This window comes from Candida theae (assembly GCF_024610275.1).
Source record: "Candida theae strain CBS 12239 chromosome Unknown scaffold48, whole genome shotgun sequence".
Taxonomy (NCBI): domain Eukaryota; kingdom Fungi; phylum Ascomycota; class Pichiomycetes; order Serinales; family Debaryomycetaceae; genus Lodderomyces; species Lodderomyces theae.
Window position 1 is genome coordinate 18,802 of NW_026261380.1, and position 19,538 is coordinate 38,339.

Genomic DNA, 19,538 nt, shown 5'->3' on the forward strand with positions numbered 1-19,538 from the left:
GCGTTGTGGGGAAAATGCACCTGCTTGTCCTCTTGTAAATACCTAGAACTAACTTTACGGCTCAAATTAAGAACCTTCTTAAATTCACTTGTGTGCGTATTCTAACGGTGCAACTCTATTGTGTGCTGTAACTGAGCGGAAGGCTAATTCCACTTGGTCTGAGTTCGTGTAGTACTGTACATAAAAGTAGATTTAATTCTAATTTTCCCTTTTTTGTACTTCCTATTTCAGAGGAATAAAAATTTTGAAAATCTGCAAACAAAATAATGAAAGCTTTGGTTCCCTTCCATTCCTACTTGTTTTTGAACTTGACTTGTCTTCTACTACATCACACAACGTTATCAGAAAGCAGAGTAGTTCAGATATCTACAAGAGAACTTACAGTAAGCTAGATAAACGCATTCCAATCTTCTTGTACTTTTTTTTACACCCCCCCTCCCCGCCCATCCACTCCTTAATCAATACCCCCACTACAATGTATCAACCATTGAGCGACAACAACCCATTTAGACGAGTTCAGCCAGAGTCATCCCGGCTGCTGTTTCAACTACCACAACATAGCTCGGGGAGCAACCACTCAACTTCTTCTGCTCATTTTGACGAATGGGTCTCCAAAAATAGACAGCTTTTGGATGATAGTGGTGAGGAAGAAGTTTACGAATCACAAGTTAGTCCCAACAAGATCATCAGCTACTACCAGAACAATAATGCTTCACTCGATAGTAATATTGGTGGATATGGCAAATCTGCTAGGAGATATAGTAGAATCAACAGTGGGGATAGCGCCAGTGGTCAAGATTCTCACTACATTGGTAATTTTAATGAACCCACCCATGGTAATGGTTATGCGCTTTCAGTAAAGCCACAAACATCGGGATCCAGGTACAGGTATGTATATTAACAATGATCTAGCGTTATGAGTGAGTGAGAGTATTGTACTGTTTTGGCTTTTTTAGGAAACAGGCACACGACTTGTCTCAAAACAAAACCTCCTCCAGTCTTGGGAGGAAACAAAAGAAAAAACAGCAATGTCCAAATTGCTGCCTTTTCACCAGCCTCTTTCCTTTACCAAAGATAATCAGAACGCAGATTCAATCTCATTTCCAAAAAACCAAAACTAACGTAGGATTACCGAAACAGAATGAAATCCAACAATCCATTTGTATCGGAACCGGAGGAAGAGGCGGAGCAGCAATTACTTAGTCAACAATTTTCCCCACCAAGGCATTCAAATACTCCGCCAGCACGCCCACCAAAACCTCAGGAAGAATTTGCTCCACCATCGTATGAAGAAGCCGCCGGTCGCGAAGCTGCTAAGAAGGGTTATAGAAGAGAAAAAGAGCCTGGCTCCTCTTCCACAAGACATCGTTCGCATTCGGATTCGCACCACCACCACAGAAGCGGCGATCGCAAAACACCAACAACTTCATCATCATCCTCGCGTCCACACAAGTCATCCAGCAGCAGTTCCAGAAGGAAGAAATCAAAGGCAGAGGCAGCACCTGCGAAAAACTTGGACAGTATTGATAAACTCGATGTAAGTGGACTTTTCGGTAGAGGATTCCACCATGACGGACCATTTGATGCTTGTACACCACACAGAAACAAAAACGTCAAGAAGGCTCCCGTAATGGCCTTCCCCGCTGATGGCCCGAACAACTCAATTGCAGGTGCTGCCAATGTGGACAAGAATCAACAAATGAACCTTGCCTTTGGTATTGACAATGCAAATGGCAACAACTTTGATGGGGAAGGGCGTTCTCTCAAAGTTAAGGATGCTGCGCCGGTGATTAAAACCAATAGAGTATCTGATGATCCGCAAACAACCATGTACACGCCAAAACAAAACCCATCTGTTATCGCCTTTGACTCCACCCAAAAGGCAGAGCCTATTCACGGATCCACAACAGCAGGTCTTGGCTCCACTACGTTCCTCGATGGTGCACCAGCACCGAAAGCCACTAATGATTTCTTGTCCCCTTCAAATGGTGGCGGTTTAGGTAGGAAAAAGTCTTTGGTACAACGATTCAAAAGCAATGGATCCTCAAATTCTTCAAGAAGAAACTCTAGTGATGATAGGCATAGTGGGGATAACGTCAGAAGAGGCTCTTTGAATGCTTTAGATACCAACACTCGCCACAGCCTTGACGAGGACGATGACGACTTGAAGCCACCGGGTGGCAATTCGCTCATTAGAAGAGTCAAGAGTTTGAAAGTGAGGAGATGATTTGAAAAGAATCAAGTTCTGCTTTGTATGTTTTGCTTATTTTCGGTTATAGACATTTATAGTATTTATATGAGTTTTATATTTGTGTAAGTTTTATTCAGTTTAAGAGAGAGAGAGAGAGAAGGAGGTTTTAGAAACTGAAATATTTCTTCCATTGAAAAAACAAAAAAAAAAAAGAAAAATTGCAAAAGATCCTTTATAATCAGCATCTCCAAAACATGTTTCAAAGTCTAAAAGCAAAGAGGACAGCTTTGGCTCGACATATCAGACCAATATCCACTTCGTTCTCACTTCCAATTAACAAGACTCTTGAAGTGTTGAAAGCTACCGATGCCAATTTCGAAGGTCTCTTTTCACATTCGGCATTGGACCAATTATGGTTCAAACAGGGGAATCAGTTGATTCAAAACTTGAACCAGCACTTGATCCAAGCGAGCAATTTGGAGGACAAGGCGTATACATTACCTGAATTGGTTGCTGCCACTATAAACAAGCCGGAATTGTACCACATACACAAGAATGCATCAAAGTTGCATAACCTTCATCAGTTTTTTGAAAATTTACGACCTTTGCAGCTGCTGGCTCCTTTTGAGATTACAAGACCTAGTGCTCTGAGTTTATTGGAGACTCCCAATGGCGGTAACTTTGGAAACACGCCTACAGATGAGGTGTTACTTGATTGGATCAATCATTCGTTTGGTTCGGTGGTTGAGTTTCGCACGTTGTTGATAAATACAGCAAAAGCGATAAAAGGAGATGGGTCAGTGTGGTTAGTGGCTGAGCTGACTGTTGGACAAAATTACTTGAATAGGGGTTCGGCTTTTTCAGGTTTTACGTCAACGCCAGCTTTCCATAACTTGGCTATTGTCGTGACGTACAATGGTGGAACTGTGGATGATTCAGAAAGGTCAGGTCAAATTAGACGCATGAAGAGTGTGTTGGAGGGTGAAGCTACTGAGAACGAGGAGGAGAGGGATGTCACATCCAAAGACGATGGTTCTAACGACGCTTTGAAGTTGGGTACTGCAGAGCAAGCAGATTTGGAAAGTTCATATTTAAACAAGAAGCTAATTCCAGCATTGACTATAGATGCATCACCAAGAAACTATTTGGTGGATTATGGAGTATTTGGTAAGCAAAAATATTTAGAGAATTGCTGGGAATGTATTGACTGGGATGTCGTGTTGAGAAGATTACCTCCAAGATCAAAACAAGCAATCTCTGTGTAAATAGAAATAGTGCAATAAACTCTATTGATTACTACTTACTCTTTATAACCTTTGTCACAATCTCCTCAACCTCATCCCAATCGTCTGTTGGTACTCTAGTCATTTCGATACCACCAAAATATGCTTGAATGTCTTGCAACACCTTCAAATCATGTGCGCTTGCGACAAATGAAACAGAAACGCCAACTCTTCCAAATCTTCCAGTTCTTCCAATCCTATGCAAATAAGTGGAAGGATCGGCTTCTCGCTGTGGTCCGGTAACTGGCAAGTCGTAATTAACCACCATTGACACCGAGGCAATATCAATACCTCTAGCAAGAACGTTGGTCGTGATTAAAACCTTGGACCTACCTTCTCTAAAATCATCAATTAAACGATCACGATCACCGGCTTGCAAACTACCATGCAATAATGAAACCTTGTGCCCCTCTTGTCTCATCCTGTGCCATAACTTCTCCGAGGTTTCCTTTTTCTCAACAAAGATAATCGAAGATCCAATGGTCAACAATCCATACAATTCGCACAAGACTTCAAACTTGTGTTCCTCTGAATTACAGTCCATGTATAATTGCTTGATACCGGAAACATTCAACTCCTCCTGCTTCAACTCTAACGAATTTGCATTGGGAACAAATCTTTCAGCATATTTTCTAACTTGAACTGGGAACGTTGCACTAAACAATACCAATTGCGCCGTTTGCGGTATTCTCTTCTTGAGTCTGACACATTGATCACCCAAGTTTTGTGCATCCAACATATTATCAGCTTCATCAAGTACAAACACCTTGACCTGATCAACCTTGATGTGTCGTCTATTAACCAAGTCATTCACCAACCCAGGAGTACCAACAATAATCTGCGCATGAACGTTTTGTCCTCTAGGTACCAGCTCAGGAACAACCAATTGGGTAGTAATCGATGAGAATTTCCCCATTGTGGTTATCACCTCCATTGTCTGTCTTGCCAACTCTCTTGTTGGAGCCAAACATATGGCCTGTGGTTCTTTGATGTTTTCGTCAACGCGAGACAACATGGTTAATGAAAATGCAGCGGTTTTACCAGTACCTGATTGTGATTGTCCAATCATGTTTTTCGGTGGGTTTGAAATCAACAACGGCAACGCCTTTTCTTGAATTTTCGATGGTTTGTTAAACTTCATGGCGTATAAACCTTTGAGCAACTCTGGCTTAAGTCCAAGCTCATCAAAAGATTTTACCGAATATAGTGGTGAGTTTGGATCAGCTTGCAAGTCGGCTAATTTAACTTGCACCTCATACAGGTTGGATATTAAGTTTGTCTCTGACTCAGTCTTTGTCTCAGTAGACTCTGTAGAGCTGGATGTTGGCGCTGATTCGTTGGATGATGCGTTGGGTGATTCGGTCACTTTTTCCACTAGCTTTTCGGCTGGGGCATCTTGATCTCCTGATTCTTTTGGTTTGTCTTTTGATTCCTTTGGTTTATCTCCAGACTTGGATAATGAAAGACTAGAGAGTAGCTCTGATGCATCAGCATCAACTCTCTTTGTATCGGTGGGCATTGTTTGTTTGTTTGTTTGTTTGGGGGGTGGGTGAAGATTTCAAATTGAGAGATGTTTTGAATGTCCAATTGTTTTTTTTCCATTTTCATCGCATTCATAATCCATACGATTCCCTACGGATACCAAATTTACTTATTTTGTGTTTGATTAAAACCCCTATTTGACTATAAATTACAAAAGTTTTAAAAAGAAAGTGATGGCTTCAGTGTATCAAGTGAAGCTCGATACACTGAAAAGGAGATATTAATGTATATTGGATATTCTCTCTCCCCCGGTTTATCTCAATGGCATGAATCTTGATGAAGCGTTACCAGCTCTACCGTGTCTAACTGGAGTATATGAAATTGAGAATTCACCCAAGTAGTGACCAACCATTTCTGGTTTGATTTCAACAGTGTTGAAAACCTTACCATTGTAAACACCAACAACGGAACCAATCATTTCTGGAACAACAATCATGTTTCTCAAGTGAGTCTTGACAATAGCTGGTCTTTCATTTGGTTCAGTGGCAGCTCTGGCAGCTCTCAATTTTTTGATGAGACCCATTGGCTTGGAGTCCAAACCTCTAGAGAATCTTCTTCTTACTCTAGCTCCACACAATTTGGTGAATTCTTCGGTTGGCATTTCAACCAAATCTTTTAAATCAACACCCTTGAAGGAGAATTGCTTGAATGTTCTCTTCTTTTTGTCAGCTAGAGAGTTGATAGTTAGTATTTGCGTTGTCTAAGGGGGGATTTGCATGGTGGGTATTTGATGACGCCGAAATATGGTGAATAGATTGTGCTGAGATGGTACTGAGATGGTGCAGGCAAGGTGAGCAGTTTGGTTTACAAGCTTTGTAGAAGCTTGGGATATGTTGATCCTTCTGTTCCCAGTAATGCATTCATTCGTCTTTATCTCCATCGTAGTTGGTTCACAAAACTTGCCCACTAGTTCCTCTATCGTCTTCCCTTATTGAAATGCTCCCCTTTCATTCGTTAAATCGATTAGTCATGAAACATACTAGCGTCAACCATGTTCTATGCTGTTGTAGTTGTAGTTGTAACTCAATCAAAGGAGGGTTTCTCTGAAATTTTGAAAATTAAAAAAAAATCTTTTTCTCTCTCTCTCTCTCTCTGCCAGTGTTACGGTGTATCTCTGAGTGTATGGCGTACCATAGCTTACTTTTATTGTTTGTGTTACCATATTGTATTACTGGTACTGCACACAATACAAGCGAAAAAATAGTGTCCTTAAAGCCCTTGATTTATGCACGTGATTGCTTCACACAATTACTTACTAGCCCTAAACATCTTCTTTCACGCAGAGAAAAAAGATGAAAAATAATCACCAAGTCCACCTCTTTAGAACTCTTTACAAACCAAAGGATAGTCTGCATAACCCGTTTGCTTAAAAGTGATTATTCTACACATTTAATACAAAATGAAATACTTAGCCGCTTACTTGTTGTTGGTCCAAGGTGGTAACGCCTCCCCATCCGCTTCAGACATCTCATCCTTGTTGGAATCCGTTGGAGTTGAAGTTGAAGAATCAAGATTGTCCACCTTGTTGAAAGACTTGGAAGGTAAAGACATCAACGAGTTGATTGCTGAAGGTAACACCAAGTTGGCCTCAGTCCCATCTGGCGGTGCTGCTGTCGCTTCCGGTTCCGGTGCTTCTGCTGCCGCTGCTGGTGGTGATGCTGAAGAAGCCAAGGAAGAAGCTAAGGAAGAAGAAAAGGAAGAGTCTGATGATGACATGGGTTTCGGTTTGTTCGATTAAAGAGATAAGAGAAAGTAGTGCAGTATATACATGAAACTGTCTTTATTAATGAATAATAGAACTGAGTGCGTTTTGTAGAGGTGTGTTAAAAACTATGTAGGTCATTCATACTTGACTTGTATGCAATTCTTTCAACAAGTAGCTTGAACTTGTGAATTTGGTCCTGCAAGTTGTCTAGATTGTCAGTGGTTGTGTTTGATTCCAGACCCCCTGTTCCAAAGGTTTCTTCAAATGTACTGTTCAATCTCTGTAGGTATTGCAATTTATCAAAATGATACCGTAATGACCTATTCAGGGCCATAAGTTTGGTTCTGATATCGGTGTATTTTTCCAACAATTGAGCATCCGCTAAACGGAGATGCTTCGGCACAGGTAGATCCGCCAACAATTCACTCAACTTTTGAAGCATTTCCCTCTTTTCATATGACGGTAAATCGTGGTAATTTGATAAATCAAAAGATTGTAGTTGATTATACACTTTGAAAATACATTGGTCGATGGTGTGGAACTTTTCGGATTCAAAAGTTGTCGCACTTTTTGCGGCCCCAATATCTTTCCGTTCTGTATATCTCTCTTCATATTGAATGCTCAAAGACTTGTTGACTCGGTTGAGTACATCTTGAAGCTGAGAGTTGGTTATCTCGGCGATGTCTTTGTCACGAGCTTGACTGGACAATATCTCCGAAATCGACTCATCTATCTCCAAAGGCTCTTTAAGAAGACTCAATTGAGAGTTCATAGAGTCCTTCAAGCTTGGATCAGGATGGCTGTGTGACATTCGGGAACGATCGCAGAAGTGGAGCTATTTTTGCTGTTTTGTAGTTCTCTTGATTTACTTTGCGCGCTTTTCTCGTTCGAGAATTACGAGAGAACAATATAAGAAATCCTAAATTGGCTCTACTTGGAAGTGTTTTGCCTCTGCCCTTGCTACAAGTAAGTGTACGGTTGTAAAATTTATTAGTATTAGTTGGTGCACCAGAGTTAGGAAACTTACAATGTAGATGATTCTTGACCAACTCGCATAAGGCCGGTATTGCCATCTAATTTAGTATGCAGCTTTTTTTTTCGAGAGACCACTTTCTGTAGGATGAAAAGGAGTAGGTGTTGTAGTAGTCAAATTCATGCAAAGGGTATGACGCAATGGCTCTACTCCATTATCGCATTTCCTAAATAATCTCAGACCATCTCGCAGTCTTTTTCCATGCACATGGTGTAAAAAAAAAAAACTTGATTAAAGACATGACGCTATGCGTCTCGTTGGGACTGCACGGATTAATTCGCCATAAGCGGCTTTATACGGTTTAGTAAATACGTCATGAAACTGCCATTGGGGGGGTCAGTTTTAGACATTTCTTTCTCTGCCAACGGTGTTCGGAAGTAAATCTACGTAGAGAACACAAAGTTTGCTGCAAGAACCGGAGTTAAAAAATGAATTTATTTCCGGGGAATATGCACAGCATTAAAAAAAAAAAAAAAAAAAAAAAGAAGAATATTGTATAGCATTGTATGACGCAATGCTTCATGAGCAGCGGTAGAGCGGTGGAGTATCATCACGTTGCCTATGCTTCTTTTCCGAAGGCGGGAACTGAATTAGCTACATTGCTGGTGCCGCTTGATGTATGAAACAGAAACACTATCGTTTAAGCCTTATCTCCCATGCATGGAAATTACGCCACCCAAAAACCCTTTCTTTGATACAAAGACAAGGGGAAGAAAATATAACAGACTCTCGCATACATGCTAAGGGGAATAAAAAAAAAATAAAAAAAATAAAAAAAAAGAAAAAAAGAAAAAAAGAAACGAGAGGTCCCTCCACGGTACCAAACTTATCATGATGCTCTTTGGGGAACCAGAAGATATTTGGCGGGTGTAGTTTCCGAATCCAGACACGATGGACGATTGCAATGGGTCATCTCCTCCAGACATAAGATAAGATACTGCTATGTCTGAAATTTTACCTGAAAATGTAGTCCTTCTAGAAGGTTCCTGATGATTCTACGTTGTCTTCGGCTTTACTTTGTATATTAAAAGAAATAAAATAAATTGGTTTTGTGCTATGCTTACACATTTGTCTCAAGTTTTTTTAGACACATCGTTATTCATGACTAAATTATTACATGACCGAATCTTTTTATGAGGATATAGGAAAAGCTTATTGGCGGCAAAACAGAAGGTTTCTGACTCTGTCTGAATTGAAGGGGTCTTTGAAAAACTAAGGCGGTCATATATATGGTCACCTATCGCCGTCTACCGCCGTCACATTTTGAGTTTACACAAAGTGACATACACACTAGGTACCAGACGATTAGTTCCGGCATTTTACTAATCCTTAATGACTAAAGTTTTGTATCATCTTGGCTAGTGGCCGTTCCATTTAGGGGCCGCTCATTGCGTAAACGTTCAAAAGGACACAATCGAGAGAGAGAAGAGTGGTAAAGCTTTTTGCCACCGAAAGACGTTTTCCACTATGTACCTGAATGAAGTGTTGAAATTCCCGCAGTCCTTTCTTTATAGTGAAGGGAGGTACATAGAGCTCCAAAGTTCTCCTAAATCATCCAAGGTCGTTTCTACGTTGTTCCACTCAATGGAAAAGGATAGAAGGCAAATGCCATGTTTCCTAATTTGCAGTTTTCTCCGTTATATTTACATTCGTGTGACACAAAATTGATAGCGTGAACTAAAAAAATAATAATAAAAAAAGAAATGTTTTTTTTTTATTTATTTAATTTAATTTTTATTTAATTTTTTTTTTTTCTTCTGTTCCGTTCAGTTGAAAGCTCCATCAAACTTGTGCGTGAGATTATATATGAGCTTGTACAAGTTTTGCATCTACTTGTATTCTAATTTAGTATAGCTCAAAGTGGTGTAAAAATCTTCAACAATCCCTTCTTGTGCAGTGCAAGTGTCTCATTTGTCATCATGCCCAAAACGATCTACATGTGAAGTTTTAGTGCGAGCATAAACCATGATCTACCCTATTTGCATCCACTCCATTTTTTTTTTTGTATTTTTTTGTTCTTTTTTGCATATAATTAGGTATTGACGCATACAAAAATAATAATTACAATACTTTTTACAAAAACAAACCCGAATTTAGTAAAACCTTTATTTTAAATTTTTAAGAGTTTTTGCGTTATACATGATACATGCGTAAAGACTTTGTATATAACTAACCAAATCACCAAAGAAATATAAATTTTCACCAGGCCATTTCTGTGATTTGAGCACTGACCTCATCAAAATATCGGATTTAAATCAGCAGAGTATAAATAGTCCTACGATAGTCAATTCTGTCAATCGAAGCTGTTTACGTCTACCCCCATTGATTTATACCACAAACGACCCTTTTCCTAAACCTCGACAATTCAATCGTGGAAAATAAAAACAAACAAATCTATTCATCAAATATTTGAGAGCATTCCCCCCGTCACACCCACACACGTACACACTCACTCACTCAATTGAGGAAATCGAGACAGACGAAAGCCAACCAAGTGGAAGAGTGAACAAGAAAAGTATCGAAACTATGAACCTGGTCACGCCTGACTTGTCACAAACATCTGAGGCGTCATCACTTTCGAAGCAAAACAGGAGGAGTAACTTTCAATTCACATATGACTCAGAAAACTTTTTGTTATCCCTCATAAACAAATACAAGGAAGGTATTTGCACAAGAGGCAATCGGATCAAAACCTGGGAAACAATCTTATTTGAGTTTAACGAAAAATACAGGGCGAAAATTGTCCAAAGTCGTACCATCAACCACCGTTTTCAGATGTTGAGAAGAAATTTGGAGAGCAGATTGATGCATGAAAATAGACCGGTTGAGCAATTACATCTTAACGAGAATGAGAAATTGTTGATTGATGTCATGGACTATATGTACAAAAATAACTACACCTCGACTGATCCATTTTCGTTGACTTTGGATAATGATGTCAATTCTCCCACCACAGAGTCAATATTAGACACACATGAACTGGAAACATTGGAAAAAGGCCAAACAGCGGCAGCTGCTGCGGCTACTGGTGCTACTGTCTCGGGTTATACCTCAGGAGGCAGAAGCGGATACACGACGGGCACATCAATTAGCTCCATGTCGTCGTCATTAGTTACACCAATACATCAAGAGAATCAAGAACCTAGCCATTACTCAAGCACTGACTTATTGACAAGTCATTCACAACCGCTTGAGAACACCAATGTGATTGGAGCTAGTGCATTATCATACAATAACAGAGCGAGTCAAGCGCGAGACCCTTACATTTTGCTGCATGAAGTTGCAGGTGCACACCCATTGCAACATAACTTGTATCCGCTGCTGACTTTGTTCACACAACATGAGCACCCGCTGAATACGTCAACTACACATCAATTACAGGAAGATGTTGACGTCCTGCATTCAAGGCACTTTCCTGGGATGTTTCAGCAAAATGCTAACCGGAATTATCAACAACAAGCACCACAGCAGCAACCACGGCAGCCTGTACAATCCGATTCTGCTGCTTTACACTCTCAATCAGTGGAGGATCCCCGCACTGAATTCAAGACCCCCTTTGCAAAATCATCTTCTGGAAGCAATTTGACTTCGGCTGCTTTTCCACTGCAGAGCTCCAATCAACCACGCACTAAAACAAGACATTTATCCATAACTACACCACTACAGGAGCACACGGCACTAGGTCAAAGCAAATACCCAGCTGAGCAAAATCTTTCCTTTGATAACACATTGCAATCGCAATTGTACAATCTGAACGATACATATTCTCAAAGTCAATCTCAGACACAAGCTGCGAACCAGCCACTGGGTCAGCAATTGCGTGCACTTGTGCAGAGACAACAACTTCAAACACAAAGTGAGACACAGACCATACTCAAGCAGATATTAGCACTGCAGGAGCAGTACAAGACTGATGTGGAAGCGGTGAGAAGAGAAATTGCTAAACTACGAGAAGACATTACGGAAAAGATTGATAAAATACTAAAACATTTGGATCAAAAGATGGAACTGCGTGGGAATTTGGGTTCTGCATCTGGTCTGTCTGGTACTGAAACTCTGTCACTGGAGCAGCTGCTGCAACAACAACACCAACAACAACAACAACAACAGCAACAACACCAACAACAACAACACCAACAACAACAACAACAACACCAACAACAACAACAACAACAACAACACCAACAACAACAACAACACCAACAACAACAACAACACCAACAACAACAACAACACCAACAACAACAACAACACCAACAACAACAACAACACCAACAACAACAACAACACCAACAACAACAACAACAACAACAACAGCGTCAGCAGCTAGAACAAGAAAGCAGTGTCCAGCCGAACCCACAAGCCAACCTAAGTGACGAGGATATGTTGTTTCGAGGGAGTCCCAATTAGACGAACATAGTCAATCACAGCTCCTTTGAAATTTTGAAAAGTTTGATGCTGATAATGCATACCTCTGTTGTGATTTCTTCCGGTTACCACCATTTGTATACTTTATAGTTTTAATTCAATTCGCCAACTTTTTATCATCTTGTGCATTATGCATGCAAAAAAACATACAATATGCGCTGATTTATATCACAAAAGTGCAAAAAGCATCACAAAAGCAGCTGTTTATGTGCGCGCTAAAGTGCTCTCAATCATTATAAGTCAGCGTCGTCTGCAGTTGACACGACAATTTGAACCTTATTTCTCGAGGGGAAAGCTTAAAGGAAGACGTAAAACCACGAAACGTATACATTCTGTTGCAGGTTAGAGTTTATTGCGTATTCGGCAAAAGCCTTCGCCAATTTAGTGTGACATTTGTTTTTATCTTTTTATTTTTCTGCAACGTCTGTTAGTCCTATTGTTGTTGTTTTTTTTTCTTTCTTTTTCTTTTTTTTGTTGGGAAGTAACAAAGTTGTTGAAGAAGGGGACAGAATTACAAACGCAAGAGCAACATGGTGTTGCTTCGTTTGGGAATACTTGATTGGAATTGTTGAGGTGGTAAGAAGAAGATGAGAGATGAGTAAAAATTAGCTACTGTGCATGTTGCTTCTGGTGTTCCTTAAATGGTTCGCAACAAACGCCAAAATTGTGCTGTACAATGTGCTGTGTTCAACTTGGCCGGTCACGAACCAATGCAAGAGCCCGATATTTAGAATTCAACTCATTCTGGATCTACTTGCGTTTGATGCATTCCAAAAAAAAAAAAAAAAAAAAAAAAAAAAAAAAAAAAAAACAAAAAAAAACGTCACTATAAAAAAGCAAAAAAAGAAGGAATTCTCCCGGGGGCGAGTCGAACGCCCGATCCCAAGATTACAAAATCTGGTTATATTTACAGTCTTGTGCTTTAAACCAACTAAGCTACCAGGAGAAAATACAGCGAGAAACCGGTCTACGCTGAACAGGTCGTATGTTTTTATTACTTATCTTGGTAACTTTTGTCAAGAAGGCTTTTGGGCATGCTATTTTTTGCACCTAAAATTAACCCTTAAAGGACTTAAGTATCAAGTTCATATTTATCGTAGTTGCTATAATCTGGCTATCGTTAAACAGAAAGATGAATTCGCCGCAAGATATACACTTGTGTTAAAATGTGGGGGGACGGGGGGGGAAACATCTAGTTGGAAATTTCCTCTGTTCAGTGTACAAGATTTGTTTAATTGGTGAAGAAAAGTCATGAGAGGCATTGAAGTGGTCCTATGTTTTGGCGAGAGACCGTCATTGGACGACCTGATAATACTGTATTTCTTACAATTGGTGATCATTTAGTGACAAGATATTTTTTGGTCTCATTTCTTTACAAAAAATAGCTGCAAGAAATTGCTTTCTTTTCGTCACTGTGGATCAGCAACAAGTACTTTTAGAAATAAACTGCACGATTTTCTTCACAATAAGATTCATCTTGAGTCTCTGACTACAAAGAAAGGATGTCGAAAAATATCTGATTAGAGAGCAAACGTCAAGAGTCGGAGTAGAGAGAGGCGGAGGACTTGCAATCATGCAGAGACTACCCAATTTACACGCAAATAACAGAGTTCGCCCTTTTGCCAAATGCCTTTCGATATTGTCGCATAAGCGAAAGATACTTCTATCAGCATATCTCAATCCGTTTCATGTTTTCAAAATTGAAACGCTTGTTCCTCTCTTTTTTTTTTTTTTTCTACCGAGGAAGCAAATATTTTTAAGCGCGAAAACTGATCAAGACGGGAAACTACAAATGTGCGGATATCACCGGTTCATGACCTTAGCATCCCAGGCGCCATTCCCTTCTGCAGGAATAGAGAGTATCAAAGTCTTCGATCGACTATGCAGTTGCTAAAAATCGTATGATTTTGGATGGTCATACCGAAGGATATGATAGGGACAATACTGGTTCGAACTCTCCTTTTTATGTCTGACTAGTTTAATTTCAGACAGACATTCTTTTGCCCCACAATTTTTTTATTTTTTCCTCTCTGTGGTTATTGTACACAGAACAAAAATCTGTCGGCTCTTTTCCCATTTTTTTTTTTCTTTTTTTTCTTTTCCAATTTTGCCGCTGGATGTAAAAACGGAAGCTTAATCGCGGATTCTGAAGGCAAGACAGGCGACATGGATAGAGATTGGTTCATATTGCTTGTCCTAGAGAGATTGGTTACTACTTGCTCACCACAAACCTCTACATTCTTTAATCTTGAGCCGTCGTTAGTAAAATAATATCAAACAAAACACATGATGTTTCCCCCGCGAATCAAAATAAGTATAGTTATATCTACATGAATACCCATGGAAAATTAAAACAACCACCATTTAGACTCTTTGTATCTCGTTGTGGGCTTCCTTGCCAAATGAACCAGAGCTTCATTGAGACGATGCGTTGAGGGCTCTTCGTGTTTCCAAGGTACTGCAATTACCCCTAATTGTTATTACCCTTTATTGTTTCTCCGTTCTGGTGCTCTCTCCCTCTCCTTTCTCCTTTCTCCTTTCTCCATATAATTGCAGCAGCTATGCACGGGCAAAAATAAAATACAAACTTTGAAACACAAAACAAACATTCAGTTAATTGATCCTTCCATTCATATAAATAAAATCCATACTCCCTTTGACCAATACATTCTTTTTTTTTTTTTTTTTTTTACCATCTCCAAACTGATTTGTTTCTCTATTGATCACTTCTATACAGAGTTTTCAGTTTATCCACAAAAGTTCCTTTCAGATATCAAACATGGCCGGAGCAAGTTTACCAAAGGAGTTCCACACCAACAAGACCAAAAATGACCCAGACACCACTCCCAAAATAGTCAAGAGTGTCATTTCTTCACGTCCGGCTCCTAACCCAGCTGCAGATATTGCCAAGGAGAGAGCTCGTACTGACTGGGACTTGAAGGAGGTTCACGAGTTTTTGGAAGGTAATGAAGCCAAATCTAATGAAATCTTACGTCTTTACCAGTCGATTGAACGTGATCCAATCTTGCAAACTAGACCAGAACACTTCAACATCACTCAAAAGGAAGAGAGAGAATTGGTTGCCAAGAGAATCGATAAAATGGCTAGATTTATCGAAATTGAGCCATATGCCAAGTTTAGAAGAAGATTGCAATTGATGACTGTTATTGATCCTTCTATGGGTATTAGAATTTTGGTCAACTTGGGTTTGTTTTTGAACTGTATTAGAGGAAATGGTACGCAAAAACAATACGACTTCTGGGCCCACAAGAAGGAAAGCGGAATCATTAAACAATTGTACGGTTGTTTTGGAATGACTGAATTGGGTCATGGTTCCAACGTTGCTGGTTGTGAAACTACTGCAACTTTTGACCCTGCAACTGATGAATTCATCATTGATACTCCACACATTGGTGCTACCAAATGGTGGATTGGAGGTGCTGCCCATTCTGCTACCCACACTGTTTGTTACGCTAGATTGATCATTAAAGATGTCGACTATGGTGTCAAGACTTTTATTGTTCCATTGAGAGACTCACAACACAACTTGTTGCCAGGTATTGCTGTTGGTGATATTGGTGCCAAGATGGGTAGACAAGGTGTTGATAACGGTTGGATTCAATTCACTGAAGTTAGAATCCCAAGATTCTTTATGTTGCAAAGATGGTGTAAGGTTGATCGTAAAGGAAATGTTACTTTACCACCATTGGAACAGTTGAGTTATATCTCCCTTTTGGAAGGTAGAGTTGGTATGGCTGCTGATTCTTACAGAATTGGAGCAAGATTCACCACCATTGCTTTGAGATATGCTGTTGGTAGAAGACAATTCAACAAGAGTGGCGGGGCTCAAGAAACTCAATTGATTGATTACACCTTGCACCAAAGAAGATTACTTCCATACTTGGCGTTGACCTATGCAGCAGCTGTTGGTACTGACAGATTGGAGGTTGAGCACAATGAGTTGTTGGAGAACTTGGACAAGGGTTTAAAAACCAATGATAAGTTGTTGTTGAAAAACACAATTGCTGCCACTAAATCCATGTTTGTTGACTCTGGTTCATTGAAATCCACTTTGACATGGGAAGCCTCGAACTTGATTGACGAGTGTAGACAAGCTTGTGGTGGACATGGTTACTCAAGTTACAACGCTTTTGGTAAGACATACAATGACTGGGCCGTTCAATGTACTTGGGAAGGTGACAACAATGTCTTGGCCATGTCTGCTGGTAAGAGTATCATTAAGACTGTCCAACAAGTTTTGAATGGTAAGAAGGTCAAGAACTCAACCTTGGAGTTCCTTAACGATGCACCAGAATTGGCCAAGGCTAAGAAGGCAGTCATTAGAGTCAAGGACCACGTTGATGATCCAAAGCGTGTTTTGAAGGCAATTGCTGGCTTGATCTCAAAGTCCTCGCAGGACTTGATTCCTCAATCATACCAATCTTGGGATGCCATTGGTTCACAAAGAGTCATTTTGTCAAAGTTGAGATGCCACTACTACCTCTTGGAAACATTTGTTGATAGATTGGAGACCAAGATTACAGCCAACTCACCAGCAAGACCACACTTGGAAAACCTTCTCAAGTTGTACTATGTCACCAATATCTTGGGTCCATTCCTTGGCGAATTTTTGAGATACGGTGTCATTTCACCAAGTGTCGCTAGCTACATCACCAGTGTTTACCCACAAGGTTTGTGTTGGAAGGTTAGACCTTATGTTATTGGATTGACTGATTCGTTCCAACAACCAGATAACTTTATCCACTCGTTGATTGGTAAGTACAATGGTGATATCTATCACAACTACTTGTCAGAAGTCAAGTCTGTTAATGATCCAAGAGATCCAAAAGCTCCATACAGTGCTGCTCTTGAGGACATGTTGAACAGAGCCTCATTGGAAGACAGAGAAAGAGGTGAAAAATCAGAAGCAACTGCAGCTATCTTGTCCAAGTAAAAAATAATGGTCCATAGTTAGGTTTTCATAAGTGCTTGTCTATTGTCTCTATAGTCCTTTTATATATCTTAATATGAAGTAGTTTGTATTACTTATTGCCCACATTGCAACCATCCAACCCATACGCCCGGCTAGGTTGTGATTGTTGAGAAATGGATACGCAAATCTACTCTCGTGAGTGGAGTCAGTGGCAACAACTAGCTCAAGATATAGCGAGTAAATGAAAAGAATCACTCCTGATACCGTAATCCCTTGTGTAGAACTCCTCTCTTTCAAAACAAGCAAATACAAGTATGGCCATAAATGAATCTTGAAATCTAATTGGAAAGTAGGCGGGAGGGTTTTGGTGTTTAAGAAGTGGGGGAAAAATAGATATAGCGTCCAGTGAGTTACCGTGACTGTAAATTCCAAGTTAGCTATGGCATTGTAAAAAGCTGGACATTTGATATGAAACAGTAATAGAATAATGTATCCAATCGTCAACACCAATGACACATTTGTCAAAAATTGAAGTTGGCCGCCCCTTACCAAATAGTTAGGGAGTTGCTGTTGAAAACAGTCCCACAATCCACTCGAGCAAATAGCTAGAGAGAATAGGTGGAAAAAGGGGAACTCAAAAGCCATCGCTGAGAATTAAAGAGTTTTGCTGGAGGTTCATCTTTGGGTTTTACTTTTTCTTTTTTTCTCTCTGTTGTACCAAAAGTGTATCTCATCGCTCAAATCTATATTCTTCATAACCAATATCGGACGATCACCCACAATGGCCCCTAGACAGTCCAAGACGGCCAAGAGAAACAAAACCCAGAACAAGACAAGGGAGAATGAATCAGATATTGTTTCTGACTCAGCAGCAAGAAATCTCCTTGCCGATCAACCCAAACTAACTCCCAAATCAAAAGTTAAAAAACTATCGAAATTACAAGTCAAGAAACAACAAGCCAAAATAAGGCTATACGGAGCAAAGAATGGGAAAGAGTACAAGGAAGAGCAGTTGGATATACCAAATTTGAACAGGGCTATAGTACCAGGAGTCAAAGTGAAGAAGGGCAAAAAGGGAAAGAAATTCGTGGGCGATCATGACAAATTAACCTTGACTCGATTAGTAAAGAGCATAAACGACAAACACGACCAAGTGAATGAAAGCAAGTTGGAGAAATCCAAGAGATTGGAGGAAATACGGGAGTTAAAGAGACAAGAAATCGAAAGGAAGGAGCAGCAAAAGAAGGACAAATTGGACGGAAAGAAGGACGAGTTGAGAAATAGGGCCTCTGTCGCTAGATCAACAAGAAGAAAGAATGCCAAAGCCAGAAAAGCCGAGGAGCAAGTCCAAGAGACAACAGCGCCTAAGAAGAAAAAAGTGAGTTTCGCATGAGTAAATATGTACAAGTGATTTAATCTAAAAATCTAATACCAATCGTCTTCTTCGTATCTGCTCTCTCCTCTTTCTGCTGTAGTAATACCCATAAGCAATACCCACCAAACTGCCTCCTAAATGAGCAGCATAGTCAAAGGTCCCCCACCTCAAGACACACCCTGCAGCGTTCCAAAGCATAGTACCTAAAAACAACACCCATGCTCCACCAGGCACGGGGATAAAGAATATTCCCACAGGCGAGGCTGGGAACAAATATGAAAAACATCCAAACACTCCAAAGATAGCACCCGATGCTCCAAGTGATGCAACAGCTAATGAGCTACCCAAAAACATTGGAATTGCGAGGGACGCAAATGAAGAAAGCACGGCAGCGTTCAAATACATAATGGTGAAATTTGACACACCTAGTATCCCAACCAACGACACCGCAAATGATTGGAAACACAACATATTGATGAAAAAGTGGGCAAAACTTTGATGTGAAAATGCAGACCACAACAATGTCCAGGGTGATTGAATGTTGTCCTTGAGTAGTATGGCATACCGCATCGTGAATCGTTGAAATTGGGGCACTCTCCACATCAAAAACACAGCCCCATTTACAGCAATTATTCCCCAGACTAAAGCTTGCGGGTATTGCTTCAATACTGACAACGATGTATGGGAGTATAAATAAGGAGTTAAAACCGTAGTACCCACGCAAAACGCCACGGTAAACAAAAGCGGTTTCTTCAACTTGTCCCAGTTGGATCTATTGTAGTACAGATTGTAGCTTTTCCATGTTGGACTTCTACTTAGTGGCGATTGTTTAACTTGTTGATTCATAAACTGTTTGAGAAAATTCCGTTGCCATGGATTCATCGATGATTGCAAAATTTGCACATTGCTGTGAAACAGAGCACTCTTGACTTGTGGCACATTCTTGCACCTTAATGATAGAAGGCTGGTATTGCTGAATAGATAATTACGACCAAAGCTGAGCTTTGCAGATCGTAATGCTTGAAACATTGCTAGTGAAGCTACAGAT

The 19,538-nt window shown here is 40.1% G+C and overlaps 10 protein-coding genes across 10 annotated transcripts; 6 read left to right on the forward strand and 4 right to left on the reverse strand. All coding sequences in view use genetic code 12, as the record gives it.

Moving 5' to 3' along the window:
- Positions 1-475: 475 nt before the first annotated feature.
- On the forward strand, positions 476-2,227 carry KGF57_001263 (uncharacterized protein; the record flags this gene model as incomplete). The annotated part of the gene is made up of 2 exons (XM_051750450.1): positions 476-888; positions 1,225-2,227. The coding sequence occupies 2 exons, from the start codon at positions 476-478 to the stop codon at positions 2,225-2,227; spliced, it is 1,416 nt and encodes a 471-aa protein (XP_051610207.1).
- A 218-nt stretch (positions 2,228-2,445) lies between these two features.
- KGF57_001264 (mitochondrial 37S ribosomal protein mS43) lies at positions 2,446-3,456 on the forward strand (the record flags this gene model as incomplete). Its single annotated transcript, XM_051750451.1, has 1 exon — positions 2,446-3,456. The coding sequence occupies one exon, from the start codon at positions 2,446-2,448 to the stop codon at positions 3,454-3,456; it is 1,011 nt and encodes a 336-aa protein (XP_051610208.1).
- Positions 3,457-3,487: 31 nt separating this feature from the next.
- Positions 3,488-4,993, reverse strand: DBP5 (ATP-dependent RNA helicase; the record flags this gene model as incomplete). Its single annotated transcript, XM_051750452.1, has 1 exon — positions 3,488-4,993. The coding sequence occupies one exon, from the start codon at positions 4,991-4,993 to the stop codon at positions 3,488-3,490; it is 1,506 nt and encodes a 501-aa protein (XP_051610209.1).
- A 276-nt stretch (positions 4,994-5,269) lies between these two features.
- Positions 5,270-6,009, reverse strand: RPS15 (40S ribosomal protein uS19; the record flags this gene model as incomplete). The annotated part of the gene is made up of 2 exons (XM_051750453.1): positions 5,270-5,685; positions 5,997-6,009. The coding sequence occupies 2 exons, from the start codon at positions 6,007-6,009 to the stop codon at positions 5,270-5,272; spliced, it is 429 nt and encodes a 142-aa protein (XP_051610210.1).
- A 406-nt stretch (positions 6,010-6,415) lies between these two features.
- On the forward strand, positions 6,416-6,754 carry RPP2B (ribosomal protein P2; the record flags this gene model as incomplete). The annotated part of the gene is made up of 1 exon (XM_051750454.1): positions 6,416-6,754. The coding sequence occupies one exon, from the start codon at positions 6,416-6,418 to the stop codon at positions 6,752-6,754; it is 339 nt and encodes a 112-aa protein (XP_051610211.1).
- An 85-nt stretch (positions 6,755-6,839) lies between these two features.
- KGF57_001268 (uncharacterized protein) lies at positions 6,840-7,532 on the reverse strand (the record flags this gene model as incomplete). The annotated part of the gene is made up of 1 exon (XM_051750455.1): positions 6,840-7,532. The coding sequence occupies one exon, from the start codon at positions 7,530-7,532 to the stop codon at positions 6,840-6,842; it is 693 nt and encodes a 230-aa protein (XP_051610212.1).
- A 2,997-nt stretch (positions 7,533-10,529) lies between these two features.
- KGF57_001269 (uncharacterized protein) lies at positions 10,530-12,164 on the forward strand (the record flags this gene model as incomplete). Its single annotated transcript, XM_051750456.1, has 1 exon — positions 10,530-12,164. The coding sequence occupies one exon, from the start codon at positions 10,530-10,532 to the stop codon at positions 12,162-12,164; it is 1,635 nt and encodes a 544-aa protein (XP_051610213.1).
- Positions 12,165-14,961: 2,797 nt separating this feature from the next.
- PXP2 (Pxp2p) lies at positions 14,962-17,136 on the forward strand (the record flags this gene model as incomplete). The annotated part of the gene is made up of 1 exon (XM_051750458.1): positions 14,962-17,136. The coding sequence occupies one exon, from the start codon at positions 14,962-14,964 to the stop codon at positions 17,134-17,136; it is 2,175 nt and encodes a 724-aa protein (XP_051610214.1).
- Positions 17,137-17,896: 760 nt separating this feature from the next.
- KGF57_001271 (uncharacterized protein) lies at positions 17,897-18,508 on the forward strand (the record flags this gene model as incomplete). The annotated part of the gene is made up of 1 exon (XM_051750459.1): positions 17,897-18,508. The coding sequence occupies one exon, from the start codon at positions 17,897-17,899 to the stop codon at positions 18,506-18,508; it is 612 nt and encodes a 203-aa protein (XP_051610215.1).
- A 24-nt stretch (positions 18,509-18,532) lies between these two features.
- KGF57_001272 (rhomboid protease) lies at positions 18,533-19,519 on the reverse strand (the record flags this gene model as incomplete). The annotated part of the gene is made up of 1 exon (XM_051750460.1): positions 18,533-19,519. The coding sequence occupies one exon, from the start codon at positions 19,517-19,519 to the stop codon at positions 18,533-18,535; it is 987 nt and encodes a 328-aa protein (XP_051610216.1).
- Between the last annotated feature and the right edge of the window lie 19 nt (positions 19,520-19,538).